We start from the raw sequence: 16,050 nt of genomic DNA, 5'->3' as shown, positions 1-16,050 counted from the left end.
GTCAGCCCAATTACCGGCATCATAATATGTCTCCTTGATCAGGTACAACAACTGCACCAATACTTAATCTTTCCAACTGTGTCAAGAAGCTAAATGCAATTTTTTGAAATTACACTTACTAGCTAAACTGTCTAACCTATAATATGTGCTAAGGAGACATCAGTGTGAAAGAAATCTTGCAGAGAAAATTCTACACAATATTTCATTCTTTGGTGAACAAATTAATGAAAATTGAAAAAATCTTTGCAAAAAAGTTATTTTGAGCAAAACACGCTGTGCTATGTGCAATGCCACCTTAACCCTTTCATCCCCAGTTCCCTGTATACAGGTCCAACTGTACCATAGAAAACAATGGATCTGGGACAAACCATGGTGGTGAAAGGGTTAAGGTTGGATCTATCTCAAGGACGGACTCCAAAGTTTTATGTTACTTTGCTTGCTGGCATGCTGCTTGTATGGACTCTTTCCTTAAGTTTGAGGAGTAAATGAAATTTTCACGATTATGTTTTAATGAATACTAAAAAATTTACTTCAACAGATTTAGATGCACACTGCTACAGAAGCCATTTTGAATGTCACATATTGTTAACCCTTTGAGCACCAAAGTCAACGTTTGTTGCCTATATAAAATGTACCTCAGGCAAATTTTTTAAGATTTTTGATGAAAACCTGTAGCAAATGAAATGTGATGTCCATTTGGTCCAAAATAATAAAAAATTACAGAAAAATTCATAAAAATTGTTAGAATGTTGCACTAAAATTTTGGTGGGAAAAGTTACAGCACTCCAAGGGTTAAACGTCATGTGTTTTGTTTTTTCTGCTACCAAACTGTGAACTGTGACCAAAGATTTTATTTTCCATTTTACAAGAGTATGGCTTGAAGTCTCCTTGACGAAAGATTGAGCAAAATTTTAAATCTCTCAGTTTCAAGGTATATGCATGACTGCATGATGTATCTTTAATCTGAGTACTTTCAGAGTGTTTCATACTGTATATTCTGTAGTCATGATTAACAAAATATTAACATCAACTGAAAACGCTGAAGCAGAAACCAGTTACTTGTGTCTTTGCAATGCAGCACAATCTCCAATTGAACTCTACGCCCAGTGCTAGTTGATGACACTATAGAAACACTTGTATTGATTCAGTGTAGAGTCTGTGACCAAAATATGTGTGCTGAGGTACGAGAAAGAACTTACTTTTCATCGTAAACTGAATGGAATTTGGCAGAGTGTCCCTGTTCTTGTTCAGAACTCCGACCAAGTTGTATGTCACCTTTGGAGAGAAATCAGAACACACACTCTCATTATTTCACCCTTTCAGGCCTAAACCCTATATCTCTGGTAATTTTAAATCACCAGAAAGTCAGGCCGTAAAGGGTTAATATCAATTGGTTATTCATAGATGGACCTATTTCTTATAAAACTGAATGTATTTCATCATACAAATATAGATGAACGAAAATTTCTGCTGAAAGAAACATTAAAATTTCAGTCAGCAATATTACACATTTCGTTTATGTATATGCCACTTCCGCAAACAAAAAATAATATCCAATCATAAAGTGATTAAATAAATATGAACGCCTGTTCATCATGGCTATTTTGATTTTTTCCGTATCTATCATTAATGGAATATCTTTACTCAGCATAAAGAGTGAAACAGTACTCCATATCTGCAACAGCAGACAGAAGAATTACAACTGGAGCCAAATGTATATATTATATAAATTTGACAAAATACAGACATTGCATCTACTGCGAGTGGACAATTTCGCTCAATTTTTTATACCACACAGATTTGATTGTAGCTTATTTATTTCAGACTGCAGATTTGATCGGCATGGATTTTCACTGGTCATTTTGATCATGAAATTTCCTCAGCCTATTTTGATCTGACATTTCTACAGCCACAGACAAGGGGCTGTTGAATGAATTTTTTTTATTTTGATGCATACAAAAGGTAATTATTATTTCCCACGGGAAACAATTATTTTCTGACAAATTTGAAGGGTGATGAAACTCCATCTAATTTCTTCATATCACTGGATAGGTGTGAAAAGATGCAAAAAACAAATTACTGAGTGTAAATATACCTTGAGCCACACGCTTATATCAAAAGCAGAGAACCCTACACCATATGCCATCTAGTCAAATTTTTCAGTCTCAGACAAAACAGCCTCTCATTTGGAGTGCAATTTATTTTTTTCAAAACAAATTTGTGAGCGATAGTCACAAACATGGGAGGAAGAACTTATTGTCGTCAACTTGTTTACAATAATTGCATATCACAAAAAGTAGTCTAAGAGTACCTTGTAGATATCTCTTCTGTGTACAAAGTCAACTTCGGTACACAGGCACAACAACAGTGACTAAATATAAATTTCTAAACCTCTGTTACCATGGCAACAAATCTTGAACCCCGACAGAAATATCTTAATTGGAAGAGAGATGACAATTGTGAGATTATGAAAACATTAAGCAGTAACAGAAAACACCCACCTTGCCGGCGTAGTGCATAATAGCAAATGACACTCCACCATCCTTCGGGGCGAAATAAACTGTGTTTCCTGTCTTTCCTGGCCCGCTGTGGAGTTTAGTTGCCAAGGATTTGTCTGTCGCCTGAGGAAAATGGCTCTCCTCATCCAGTATTGCTAGGATACCACTGTGTCTCTGAAAATCAAAGGACAAGCCTCATAAGGGACTTAGTATCTCTTTAGGATATTTTGCAAGACTTCTGACGTTTGATGAGCCGGTCAGCAAGGCCAAAATAAATTTGTGTCATACCTTTTTCTCTCCTCTATGGCACGTTTAAAATAATCCTAGAACTTCCAGGGAGCAAACTTTAACCAACTTACTTTCCAAATCAAGAAATAGAATCTGGAGGTCACTGTGCAAAATTTGGTACCAGACAAACAAATTAACGACATTTATTTGAAACTCAAAATGGCCGTCATCCCTGCTGTAACTCTATGGGAAAAGATTAAATTTTTGACTTTAACGAAAATAAGCTGGTGAAAACATCACTTACTCCAAGGGCTACAAAATGAGCCCTCCTCAAGCGGTAGTTCAAACATGTATTTAAAAGACTGAAAGTCAAAATATTTGTCTATGAGGCGCATTCTACTTTATATGACCATTGTGAGTCGGAGCCACAGAGAATCAGAGATCTGGTACAGTCTCCATCAGCACCGTTCATAGTCTATACTCTATCAAGCCGAAATCTGACCCGAAAATTATCGACAAACTTGATTGTACAATATCTGTGACATACCCAATATAGCCATCAAACAAGCCCCACCAACTGTCATAGCCCTATGACCAAACATGAGCTAAAAATTTATCATCGAAATATCAAATGTCTGCTTTGGAAATATTTTTGACACATACAAAGAACTTTTATCACAACATACCTGAAGGAAAAGATCCACAATATGCTTGTTGCTTGTGTAGTGAATTTTTTCCAGCCTTATTCCTTCCTTTGTGCATTCTTCTTGCTCCCACTGGAAAATGTGCTGGTTAAAATAGTACTGCAACTGTTCATTAGCAAGGTTTATACAGATCTGATAAAACAAACAAAAATGAGAAAAAAACAGTTGTTAATCTTCTGTGAACTTTACAAGTGTTTCCTCAATGTCTTGTGTACAGCGTTAATATTATCTATTTTGACAAAAATTTTTATTTTTTAAAAATTTGATGATTTTTCATTATCTACCCAAACTGAATATTATTTGAAGTTGTCCATTTGGAAAACGCTTCTCTTGTCCTGAGTATGCATACTATATATACTGTACAAGTACCAAATTTATGAAAAACCATTTAGCACAAACATAGAAATGATATTATTGACAGTTCTGAAATAACACAATTTTTTTAATATTCGAATCCACACAAAAATTCTTATATTCATTACACTATCTTTCTGAAAATATTTGACAAATAACTTTTGCTCTAGATTTGCTTATAGTAATTTTTGTTTGTTCTTGCACATTTTGGGACTTGGCTGCTTGTCCGACTCTTCAACACTCACCTGTTCAAAACTGTTTTTAGAAAAATTCTCAAAACCAAAAATATCAAGAACACCGATCGGCAATGAAGGGCCGCTGTTTTCCAGTGGTTGTAACATCTGATTTATGTTGTTGACGATCCAACCAAACAGACGACCATACAAAGCCTTGGCAAGTGCGTCCCGGCAATCATTAGCCTGTGTTACATTTCGGTCCCTGCGGATAGTTTCACCTATAAATAAGAAATTGCAAATAAAGTGTACATTAGGTGTGATTTCTCCTTATAGCAAGAATTATTTTTCAACAAATTTTCTGCGAAAACTGATAAGCCATCACTTAAAGCATTGACACTCTATTTGTAAACACTTCTACGAAGCTTGACAAAATGTCACTTTTGAAGTACTCCAGATGAGGCAAACTATGTTGATTGTGTTAGTATTCATTTTTTAAATTTTGCATTAACCCTTTGAGCGCCAAAGTCAATTTTTGTTGCCCTTATAAAGTATACCTAAGTCAATTTTTGTCAGATTTTTGCCAAAATTTTGATAGAAAACTGTGGCCAATGAAACGTTGTGTCCATTTTGTCCAAAATTATCAAAAAAATTACAGAAAAGTTCATAAAAATTTGTAAAATGTTGCACTAAAATTTTGATGGGAAAAAATACAGCACTCAAGGGTTTATAATAAAGACTTCATTTCCCTACAGCCATTCATCTGATTTACCGCTACCGACACACTTGGCTTCTTTCAAAGTGCATCAATTATTACATCAATTTTTCACAACAATTAAGGCTTTATATCCTACACGCTTAAGTTACACTACTCAATTTCCTGTGATATAAAATATTCAAATCATCAATGAATAATAAATCAGCAATGAACGACATAGAGAGAGCGAATGAAAAGTCATATCAAGGAGGCCATATGTGCAACAGCCCCCTCAAGTCATAGCATCTCACTGACTGTGACTAACAGTATACTTGTGAGAGAAGTTTGGCCAACTGTGAAAGACACAATCAAGAGAACCTTGATTACTGGAATAAATGAGGACAAATTTATTTTTAAATACCTCTCGTGACATTGAACTCTGACACCAAGGCAGACCCAAGCTCTTCGGCAGGCACTTGTAACATGTCTGCTACTTTCTCAAGGACGTCAAAATTGACCAGTTTGGCAGCCTCTGATGGACCACTGGGCTCAAATTTGATGTCTCCCAGGTGAAGAACTGTAGACAGCGCCCTCATAAGGTGGTCTTCATCCTTCAATGCAAAAATGTCTTTTATATTAAAGTCCCAGTATTTGTAACTTTTAACAATATTTTTCATATTTTTGATTAAAATGACATCCTCAGTATGTGAAAGTAGACCATAATTAATACTGAATCGCATGGTTTGCATGCCCAGCCCGCCTCACGATTAACAGTAAAAGGAGTGAAAAATGACTTCTTGTCCGGACCAGAAGTCAGCTTTGTTGACACACGAAACGAAACGTAATCACACCACCGCGCATGCTCAACCACATCTACGCAAGTTTTACTGTGGCGCGTCCGTAGAAACCATACGCTCTTCGAAAAGGTCTGGTCCATCGAAACTGGAGACTCAGCTAAAAACGCGCGAAAGTTGGGTGAAATACCGGAAAGATATAAATTATAATGTAAGTGTTTACAGATTGTTCCGACTATAATGAGCCGTGCAAACAAACGTCTTGAACAGCTAAACTAACGACGGAGGCAGTCGATTGTAAGCTTCATGCAAGGCACTGCACGTTGTGACCGATGGTACAGAGATCAAGTTTGCTGAATGAATTGAGAGAGAAAAACATATATGAATAAAAATTCAACACTTCACCATTGTAATCATTGAACTAGTCGTTTCTTCCATTATGGATTATAATGAAAATTTCGTTGAAAGTAAATGCTCGGTCTACTCAAACGAAGTTTTGTGTACGGCCAGGCTACGCTGCAGGCAACACAGCCTATCAACTTCGCATATTGTTGCCGTACGGCGTAATTGAAAACGCTCAGAAAGGAAAAATTATATCTTGAATGCAGTACAAAAGTCTTACTTATTAAATTTAAAAGTATTTCAACATAATAATATCGAACGTAACGGGTATCTAATCCTCACAAGGACTACAGTAGTACAACAAGTATCGGCTAGCTGCGATGCGATGGAAGTTCGAACACAAGTGCAAAGTCGTCCCCTGCGCACCCGGCCCGACAGCAAACTAACCTCTTGGTTTGATTCTGTTGTTTAGATTTTTGTATAAAATTCATGATACATATCTGACTTTCACAACTGTACGATTTGCTCAGGCTATAGTCTACAGACGATCGGAGGGAGCTAAGGCAGGCCCCAAATTTGCATGGACAATGCCCGGGACAATTATAGACGCAGCTCCATGAGAAAGTCATTCGCATAAACCTAAATGAAGTGATCAATACAAAACTTTTCAACATCACTGGTTCTGAAAATTTATGATCAACGGTTCTGACCTACGGAATTTACACTGCGACGTTGTTTTTTGTGTGTTTGGCCAGCTACTAGATCTGTAAGGCTGTACTACATGGAGGTAGTAGACTTTACAAGTGCAGCGGGGCCGGGCCGAGATTGGTGTGGGGCCTGCAGCAAGGTAAAATTGACAGCGTCCGTTGCAGAATGCCCGCGTCTATTATCCTTTCTCGTTTGGGAGGAAATTTACCGCTGTATTCAGAATGCCTTTTTACCAGTAAAAAAGCTCAGTAACTGATGCATCAAGAGCCAAGAGTCTGTAAATTTCTTGGCAGTAGCTCCATTGTTTTTTCTAAATTTTCGCTGAGATACAGCCGTGCGTATACTGGTCCCGATCGTTCTGACTCGGCGTTCACAGCTGTTTAGGGAGCCGTCATTATTTACGATCTGGGGGTCGGAGGAATTACATTAGAAACTCCTTAATTTTGAGTCGCACCCCAGCCAACCATGATGACTTTGAGTAACCCCCTCTCTAACAGAAAGTTTTGCTTACCTGAGCCCATGTAATAATATGTAGATATAAAAGGTCACCTAATAAGCAGTCTCCGACCATATAGTATTGTTAAATTTGGAGGAGACTATATAGTATTGTTAAATTTGGATGGGTAGCATGTCATTATGGTATGGTTAAATGTCCAAATGGTTGTTGAACTCAAGTCAAATAAAATATACATTTCTATGATAATATAAAGGATGAATTCACAACAGTTCAGTTTTGTCCTAGATCCTGTGCACTTATAGTGATATCTGTCGAGAACATTTCTCCATGACCCAGCCTCTCCTTCCAACCCTGGTAACGACTGCAGAAAATTACTGTGTGACATCATCATCACCACTGTTGATCCTCATCTTTAATGTCGCTGGTGCCATTGCGTACATGAACAACGATATCATTCTAATCGTCACTACCTTCTCTTTCATAATAAGTATTGCTAGTAGTAGCACCTACTTGTAGTTTTTTGCCTTGTTTCATCTAGTTGATATTTATTTGTACTGTTAGAGTATTTTTCTTTTTATTTAATATGTATCAGAGTAAAATATATATAATCAACTAATCATTATGTCATTGAGGACAGAGTAAGACAAAGAAAAAACATTTTGAGCACCCCTTATAACTTTCAATTTTTGAATGACCCCCAGGTCGTAAATGCTGACGGTTCCCTTACTTGCTGCCAAAGGCCATCGCGTTCACTGCATTCGACAGCCTACCATACATTGCCAAACTATGTTGCTTCGATTTCGCAATCACCTTGCCGCTAAAGCGACAATCAGCAGAAATTTATTACTTCAAGTTACTCAATTTTGATAGCTATTTGCCTACAGAAGTGAGCCAAGTGTATATAGTGTCGTCTTGATTTTACATCGGTACCCGGAGTTCTAAGTGACCGGTGCACTGCCGACTGCAGTTTGAATAATCCGTATATAACGCACACGGTACCAGAATAGAATGTTAGCCTCCTCTGCCAAAGTTCTGTATCCTCTGAAACACAGTAGCAGTATGTATTTGAACGGAGAAGAAAAAAATAAAACCATTCGCAGGTCATTCTGCCAGCGACCATGGGCGATTACCCGGGCAGTGTGGCGTGGCATGGCAAGGCCCCAGGAATGTTGCAGGCTCGATGATGTAATCAGTATCGGCGTTCTCGATCACGTGCACAGCCTACAAATTGTCAACAAACCCGCGCGGCAATCCAACTCGATCGGGCAATATTTAGCGTTTGTATGTCACTACAGGAGCACAAATTTGGCTTATTTCTTTACTGAACAACATTTCACGATGGATGTAAGAGAATAATATGTAATTTCGAACATGAAAAAAGGTTAAAAGTTACAAATACTGGGGCTTTAAAGTGATCTAAGTATAATTTTGGCCAACATTTGTGCATTTCCTTACATAGTTCTCAACTTCGACGTTACTGAAAACCATGGGTTTTTTCCTGTGGTATGGTTAATGTTGAAAATTTCAACAAAACATTTCCACTTGCCTCATTCTATGCCATCTGAGATTGTTGTGCTAGTGTATATCTTATTTTGAAATTAAAACTGAACAGTAGGAAGTCACTTGGCAAAATATCAACTATACAGAAACATTTTCTGTCTTACAGTAACCTCTCTTACTACATACAACGTCCATTTAAGTGTCGTTACCTCATACCACAACTCTTCTCAACGCAACAAGCCAGACTTTTTCTATACACAAGAACAAGTTTCACTCACTGAAAACTGTGAGGCATCTCCTGATGCAAGTTTATGAAGTTACAAGAATTCCAAAGTATAAAGTGGCCAAGGAGAAAAGACTTCCAAAAGTCTTACAAGTAAGTTAGTGGGAAGTCAGTAAATGGTGATGGCTGGAATATCTTGGCAAGTGAACAATGGAAGGTCTCTGAAATAAAAGTGGATAATAACATTATTTAAAAGTTGTCTACTTACATCTCTTGTGAAACCAACAGCTCTCAGACAGTCCCTGATTTCATTGAATTGTTCCCGGTTGGTCTGCGTCACCAGCGCTTTCAAGTTTACGCCGCTGCCGGTTAAATACCTGAAAATGGTGAGATTTGCCGGTCATGATGTGCTCACTCCTTCCTCTCCCAAAGAGATGGAACATTCCAATGTTGTATTAAACAATAGAGCATCATATCTTTTATTGAGAAGAGGGGTAATAATGCAAAAAGCTAACACAGCAAACATCATACAGCCGTCCTTTATAAATGTGACTGATTGAGAGCTGTTCAAGAGAATTTTCAAAATGTAATTTTTGTTTTCAGTTTGCTTTTAAATCGTGGATAAATTTATGCGAATATCATATGCATTAGAGCTTTCATTAGAGTTCAAGTGTAAATTTATCTTGGAGTTAGAGTAACATTTCTGCAATTGCCTACTATGAAACTGCCGTGATAATTCACGAAAAAAAATCCCAGTAAAAATGGCTCACGGAAACCTAGTAACATTTTACAAGCCTACTTCCCTCGGCAAAAACGTTGTCTATGAAACTATATTGTGCAGGATAAATGTAAGCATGAATACACACATGCATCTGCACATACATGTTTGTCTTTGTGTCTGTCTGTACGTGTATACTTCTAGTACACATCTTCCTATGCCTTTGAGCTGTGGCAATGAAACGTTACGGTATGAAGTACTAGTATAAGCCTATAGTAACTGTTCAAAATAGACTTGGCATTCAACTAGGGGGTCTCCAACATTCACACAGAACAACTGACAGCCTGTATAACGGTAGTTTTCACAGTAAGCTAGGGAGATCTGCTATTCCACAGTCACGTTGCAATTTTATTCAAAGTAGGTAATTTGACATAAATGATAGAAGACAGTGTCCTCTAGGCTATATCGGAGAGGCTTTGATCTGTTTCTCGGGTATTGAAATCAAGAAAAGTGATTTCATCATAAATAGGCCATCATTTACAGTCTCTGTCAGTTTTTTCCAAGCTTGGAAAGAACACAATTTACTGATTCCAAACATTTTACGGGGATTATAAATTATCAATGTTGTAACTTTTTGAATTATCTTCCATCCAATTTCAATTTCACCTGACAACAGGTCTTGCCTAACCAAGCTGACACACACATATCATGCTGACACAATAAAATCACATTTCTGTCCAAATCCTGGATATTTCATTTGACACGCAGGGTGGAACCTGTGTGTCTGCAGATGCTTTGGTTAAGTAATATACCAATGAAATATGGCTTCATCATTTTAAACTGACAACATTGGAAAATTTAGTAATGAAAATATCTGGAAAAAAAAAAACGCCAAAATACCAAGTTCTGCTTCAAGCAAAGTCCTGCCCATATAAATTTTTCAAACCCCCTCATCCCCCCTCTATCTACAAGTGCATGAATCCTTTCATCCAATTCAAAACAATGGGATGTACAACAAGTACTGAAAAAGCTAAAAACTTGTATGGCTTATATTGCTTAAGGTGTTGTTCCAAGTATCTTTGAAAAATATAATTGTGTTTTGATGGGAAAAAATCTGGTATTTAAAAAAGCCCCACCCATAAACTCTGACTATACCATTTCTATAGGTATACATATAGGCACTGATTGTTTAATGGTGTCCTTTTACCGCTGTGTGTACGTGTCTATTAACACTGAGGGAACAGATAAAAGAATTGCTTTCTTTTCACACACACATAACAATTGTTTTGCCCAGAGGGTCACCATCTTTCACACCAATCACAGCAAATGTATTAAAAGCAGCTACATCACACCAATCACAGCAAATGTATTAAAAGCAGCTACATCACACCAATCACAGCAAATGTATTAAAAGCAGCTACATCACACCAATCACAGCAAATGTATTAAAAGCAGCTACATTGTGTTTGTTATCAACAATTACAAACTGGTATAGAGAATTCAATTACCATTCAAAGAAGCAGGAAAAAATTCCCATATAAAAAAAAATTCTCCCGATCTATATATGTAACTATCTTTCTAAACAAATATAATCACTTTCAATATCTGTTAGTCCCTTACCTGTGCTTTTCCGAAGATTCCAGACCGAATTTTCGATATTCATCCGGAGAGAGACCAGCAAACATGAGATAAAATATGTGGAAATTCCGTTCTCCTTTCCCCTGGTATACCACTCGTGATTTTTCCAGAAGATACTCGTGGATCCGTGCTGTGAATATTTAAAAAGTCACTGATTTAATTATAACCTGTCAAATGTTAAATAGTTGTTATGTATGGAGTTGAGAGATAGAATGTGCATTGGGGAGAGATATTTAGACTCTCAAATTTTTACAATACTTTCTAGAGCTACCGTTAGTGTGGGCTCTTGGAGTAGGATGAAATTTTTTAATGGCTTATTTTTTTTTAAATTGAAACTGCTAGTCTGCTGCCTGTGGGGATCCATTTTGAAAAAGAAGTTTTCAATTACCCATTTCTGTGACAAGTTCAAGTTTACTTTTTCCTCATAGAGTTAACACTTTGAGCGCTGTAATTTTTTTTCCTAACCAAAATTTTAGTGCAACATTTTACCAATTTTGTGCATTTTTCTGTAATTGTTTTGATAATTTTGGACCAAATGGACATCTCATTTCATTAGCAACAGTTCTTTATCAAGTTTTGGCAAAATTCTGAAAAAAATGACTGGGCTATATTTCACGAAGGCAACAAAAAATGACTTTGGCTCTCAAAGGCTTAATAGTATGCTTGGCTGAGACAATTTGTTTCTCTGATACTGAACTCTTCCCTATAGCACCAGATTTTTATTCTTGGGAATGAAAAAGAATGGTTTACAGTTTTACTAGATCAAAGTTTGAGCAAAAGCTTGAAACATTAATTAACCTTTTCACCACCATGGTTTGGCCCAAACCCAATGTTATCAATGGTGACTGTGGACCTGTTTACAGGCAATCCGGGGGTGAAAAGGTTCAGTTTTGAGGCATGCAGTACCTCAACCACTCACCTCCTTGTACTTTGCCATCCAGGCTGAAGAGCAATTCTAGGAATTTACCAAATCGGCTGGAATTATCATTCATTATTGTCTTTGCATTTCCAAAGGCTTCCAGAAGTGGATTTACCTGGAATGGGATACATGAGTACATTATGAGGTCAATATATGAATATTTTTCTGGGAAGGGGGATAATAAACAGGTCAATAATAGATTGATACTGAGAGAATACTTTGAGTTCTGGTATTGAACACCTAAGGATACTGGATAGGTTCAACATAGGGGAAAAATGCTCTGTAAATATTATAATATTTTATATTTATGTACTGCCATTTTATTGACAAGTCAGTAATAAAACAGTATTGTCTTGGTCCCTCATTAATATTCATCAACTGGCATATTGTGTTGATTTTCACCACTAGAATGTCACTGTATTTAGAATTTTGACCTTAGTTTCAACTAAAAACCATGACTCGACTACACTGCTGCGATCCTGGTCTGTATTTACAGTAAACTACGTATGCTTCAAGACATTTTACGCTTGCTTGGAATACAGAGTTTGCATTTTGTATATACGTGTATGCCTTTGGTTACATTACATGACTTTCAGTGCCTGGTCTGATAACCATGTTGATTTCATGAATCCATGGCACATGAATGGAATAAACATTTTTGAGAAGCCATGCAGGATAAGAAGTGTGTTCTAGAATCGCTGCATTAAGTGCACCAGTGACAGTAGTTTTTTTTGTCACTTTCCTCACTGAAAGAGAAACTGCACACTAATAGTCAGAACATATTTGTGTGTCTACTTTTTTAAGTTTGAACGGTTTCTGGTATTTTACCAGAGTGGCTAGAATTTTCCTTTTCAATATTGTCCATACAACTACATGTATTAGAAATGGTTCAATGAAGTCTGACATTTTGTAAAACAAAGTCGTTACAGCAAATTATTACACATTGGTGAAACTTTCGTGAGAAACGCTTTGGCTACGATGACCGTGATATGATCATATGCCATAGGTACGTTTTAGTCGGAATCATGCAATTGCGCCACTCCATTGCCATAACTCTACGACATTGCAACAACTCTACTACGTAACATTCAAAAAAACAGTATCATTCAAAGACTTGTCCCAAGTCGACACAATGACAGAAAAAAATCTAAAATTGACGGTGAATACTCCTGTGTATTCCACTGAACAAAGAATTAAGCTACAAGATGGCACAGTTAGGAGGCTGTGATACGATGTTTGTGAGTGACCATACAGGTTGATATCAAAAAATGGGTGGGGAAAAATGTAGACTGACAGATGGCAGCCTCTTTCAAGGACAACATTATTTTTTCACTAAGGTGAGAAAAAGTTGCAGGAGAAATGTCAAGGACAGAATAACAGATAGGTGGGAAAATTACAGCTCCAGATCAGGTGTACCTTGTATATCTAGACAGAAAGTACAGGAAGTGAGGTCGATATTTGGCATTGCTGGGCAGTGAAGGAAGTGATTCGAGGTCAATATAGTGCCTAGGAATATACAAATATTAAACAGCAATACAATTTACATACATCTACTACACAAATACGATGCATTACAGTGGGAAGTGTTACACATGGAATATTACTTCTAAAAGTGTTCATTTACAGTAAAAATCAGCTATTGTAACATTAAAGGGTAGAAATATGCTTTTTGCCCTGATGCAATTACTGTTGACCTAGAAGAAGTAATATTTAGAGATGTTACGGAAATAAGAGTATTATTGCCCTGGTTTGATTCAATCACTGTTAATGTAGAAGCGGACCTCTGTTAGTGCAAGGTGTCAACCATACATACATACAGCATACGGGGGAAATAATAATGTTTAGTGACCTGATGAGATCCAATCACATGTTAACTTAAAGGAGAATTCTTTACTTCTGTTAGTGAGAAAATGCCATGATATTTTAATAACTGTATGTCCAGATAAAGTGTGACTCAGCAGCAACACTTGGTCAGTATTGGCACTTTACTATGGAGTACATGTTAATGTTTTTACATCACATGACATTTCTGTATTTAAATATTGTAAGTTGTTAGTTATTTGAAATGGCAAAAATGAAGCCTGCTCACTCACCACCCAGCTAAGGAGATAGCGCTAAAATATTGTGGAAAAGAACAGTTACAGACGGTCAAACCATGATAAGAAGCCAAGAAGGATATCACAGAACTAGGAACTGATTGCAACGGTAGGTTTATTACTTATGGCTGGTACTGCAAGAATTTTGGATGATTTCTCTCTATTTTGGGTCTATTTTATTTCTTATGCCTTCAGTCAAAACCCCTGACATGTGATCTTTATATTTATAGCGTTGATCAGAATATTGGTGGCAACACGCAGTCATTTTCATCATTAAGTGTAAGGAGTCAGCCCTGTTTGGAAGTGGCAAGAATCTAGAAGGTAAAGTTGTCTGATCTTGTAAAAAAAATTCATGAGGGTAAAATTAGTGATTCTTTACACAATTCAATAAATAAAACACAGCAGTTTTAGAGTAATTTTGACATTGATTCTTGATAAACAAGGAAACTTCCTGGACAATCTTTCTTCAGTGAAAATAATCAGAAAGACGAAAAGATTTGCTCCCTCCAAATTATGAGTTTGTGAAATGTTGACATTTGACCTGGAATTAAAATTTGAAGTGTGTTCATTTATGTTGGCAAGATCATATCAAGATATGTAATATCTTGAAGTGAAATATCTGTCTATAAATGTAATTTGGATTATCTATTCTCTATTACAAATATAGGTGTTGTAGTGAAGCAAACACCTTCAAGTCTATGTTAACTCTTTGAGTGCTGTAATTTTCCCACCAAAATTTCTGCGCAACATTTTACCAATTTTTATGAACTTTTCTGTAATTTTTTTGATAATTTTGGACCAAATGAACACAACATTTCATCGGCCACAGATTCTTATCAAAATTTTGGCAAAAATCTGACAAAAATTGACTTTTTTTGGCACTCAAAGGGTTAATGATGTCACACAGGAAGAGATTTAACAATAGATAGACTCCTTGACACATTGATGACGTACTTGCAATCTGTATATAGGCTGAACAGATGGTATTTTGCATTTCTGGTAGACTGAGGTACATCTTGTGCTTATCATCAAGAACATAGGCACTTTGAACTGTGAACTTTTATGAGTGTTCCTCACTTTAGAAAAAGGTAACGTTGTGCAAGTACCGTCAATGATCCATTGGAGAGGCAAGCCTCTTTATCAATAGTATGGATCATATTACTGTACTCATTGAATATACTTATTTTTAGAAATTTTCCCTTAACATATATCATTGGTATCGTTTGATAATTTAGACAAAAAAACAATGTTAGATTTCATACAACTGGAAATTAAACGGTAGTTCATTGTTTTAATTTATCTATTTTGTTCAATTTCTCCAGAAAAGACAACTTTTTTACGTTTTCTGGTAATGCTATTTAAAACCAGATATGAACTGAAAATGCTCACGTGTTTCATACAGTTATGTGTAAATTTGAACCTTTGCCACATGTTTGCAACTTCATTGAAAGTATTATGATCAACATAATGAACAACAAGTCATCGTTGATGACCCAGTCCCCGCTTGCTAATGGGTACTTTCATTACAGGTTCTGTGATAAAAATACTTTGATACAGATGGCACTCAATGGCCAAGAATGAGTTCCATGGTGATGAAAAATATGAAACCAATGTAGGCCACTATCCTAAAGGTCATTAAATGAGTCAACTGGGAATTAGTTGACAGGATGTTGCAAAACATTTTTTCATTCTATCCTAACACTAATAGATAACCGGTACCATATTTCATCAAGTTTAATGTAGTATTTACAACACTATGAGATCAACATCTGTATCAAGTTTCATCAAATTTGACGTTGTATTTGTGGATATATCACTCTAATTAGGAAAGTTCATTACATATGCAATTACAAAGTAATTAAAATGACACTGATAAATGTCTTTTTCACTGTTAAAGCAATGTGAGCTTAACATCTGTACAAAGTTTCATGAAATTTGATGCAGTATTTCTGACATATCAACCTAATTATGAAACTTCAATAATTGACATGATACTGCTAC

The 16,050-nt window shown here is 36.4% G+C and overlaps 1 protein-coding gene across 2 annotated transcripts in view; it reads right to left on the bottom strand.

Annotated features, from left to right (window-relative positions):
• The window catches only part of LOC139118842 (unconventional myosin-XVI-like), a 70,934-nt gene that overhangs the window by 16,937 nt on the left and 37,947 nt on the right, over positions 1-16,050 (bottom strand). For both annotated transcript variants that reach the window (XM_070682338.1, XM_070682339.1), the window contains exons 12-19: positions 11,954-12,068; positions 11,017-11,164; positions 8,947-9,055; positions 5,076-5,265; positions 4,030-4,238; positions 3,413-3,562; positions 2,502-2,672; positions 1,200-1,275 (exon numbers count right to left, since the gene is read on the bottom strand). In XM_070682338.1, the coding sequence (XP_070538439.1) occupies positions 1,200-1,275; positions 2,502-2,672; positions 3,413-3,562; positions 4,030-4,238; positions 5,076-5,265; positions 8,947-9,055; positions 11,017-11,164; positions 11,954-12,068 (1,168 nt within the window). The remainder of the gene's footprint in view (positions 1-1,199; positions 1,276-2,501; positions 2,673-3,412; positions 3,563-4,029; positions 4,239-5,075; positions 5,266-8,946; positions 9,056-11,016; positions 11,165-11,953; positions 12,069-16,050) is intronic.

The sequence above is a fragment of the Ptychodera flava genome, chromosome 19 (assembly GCF_041260155.1).
Source record: "Ptychodera flava strain L36383 chromosome 19, AS_Pfla_20210202, whole genome shotgun sequence".
Classification (NCBI taxonomy): Eukaryota; Metazoa; Hemichordata; class Enteropneusta; family Ptychoderidae; genus Ptychodera; species Ptychodera flava.
This window is presented reverse-complemented; position numbering and strand designations above follow the sequence as displayed.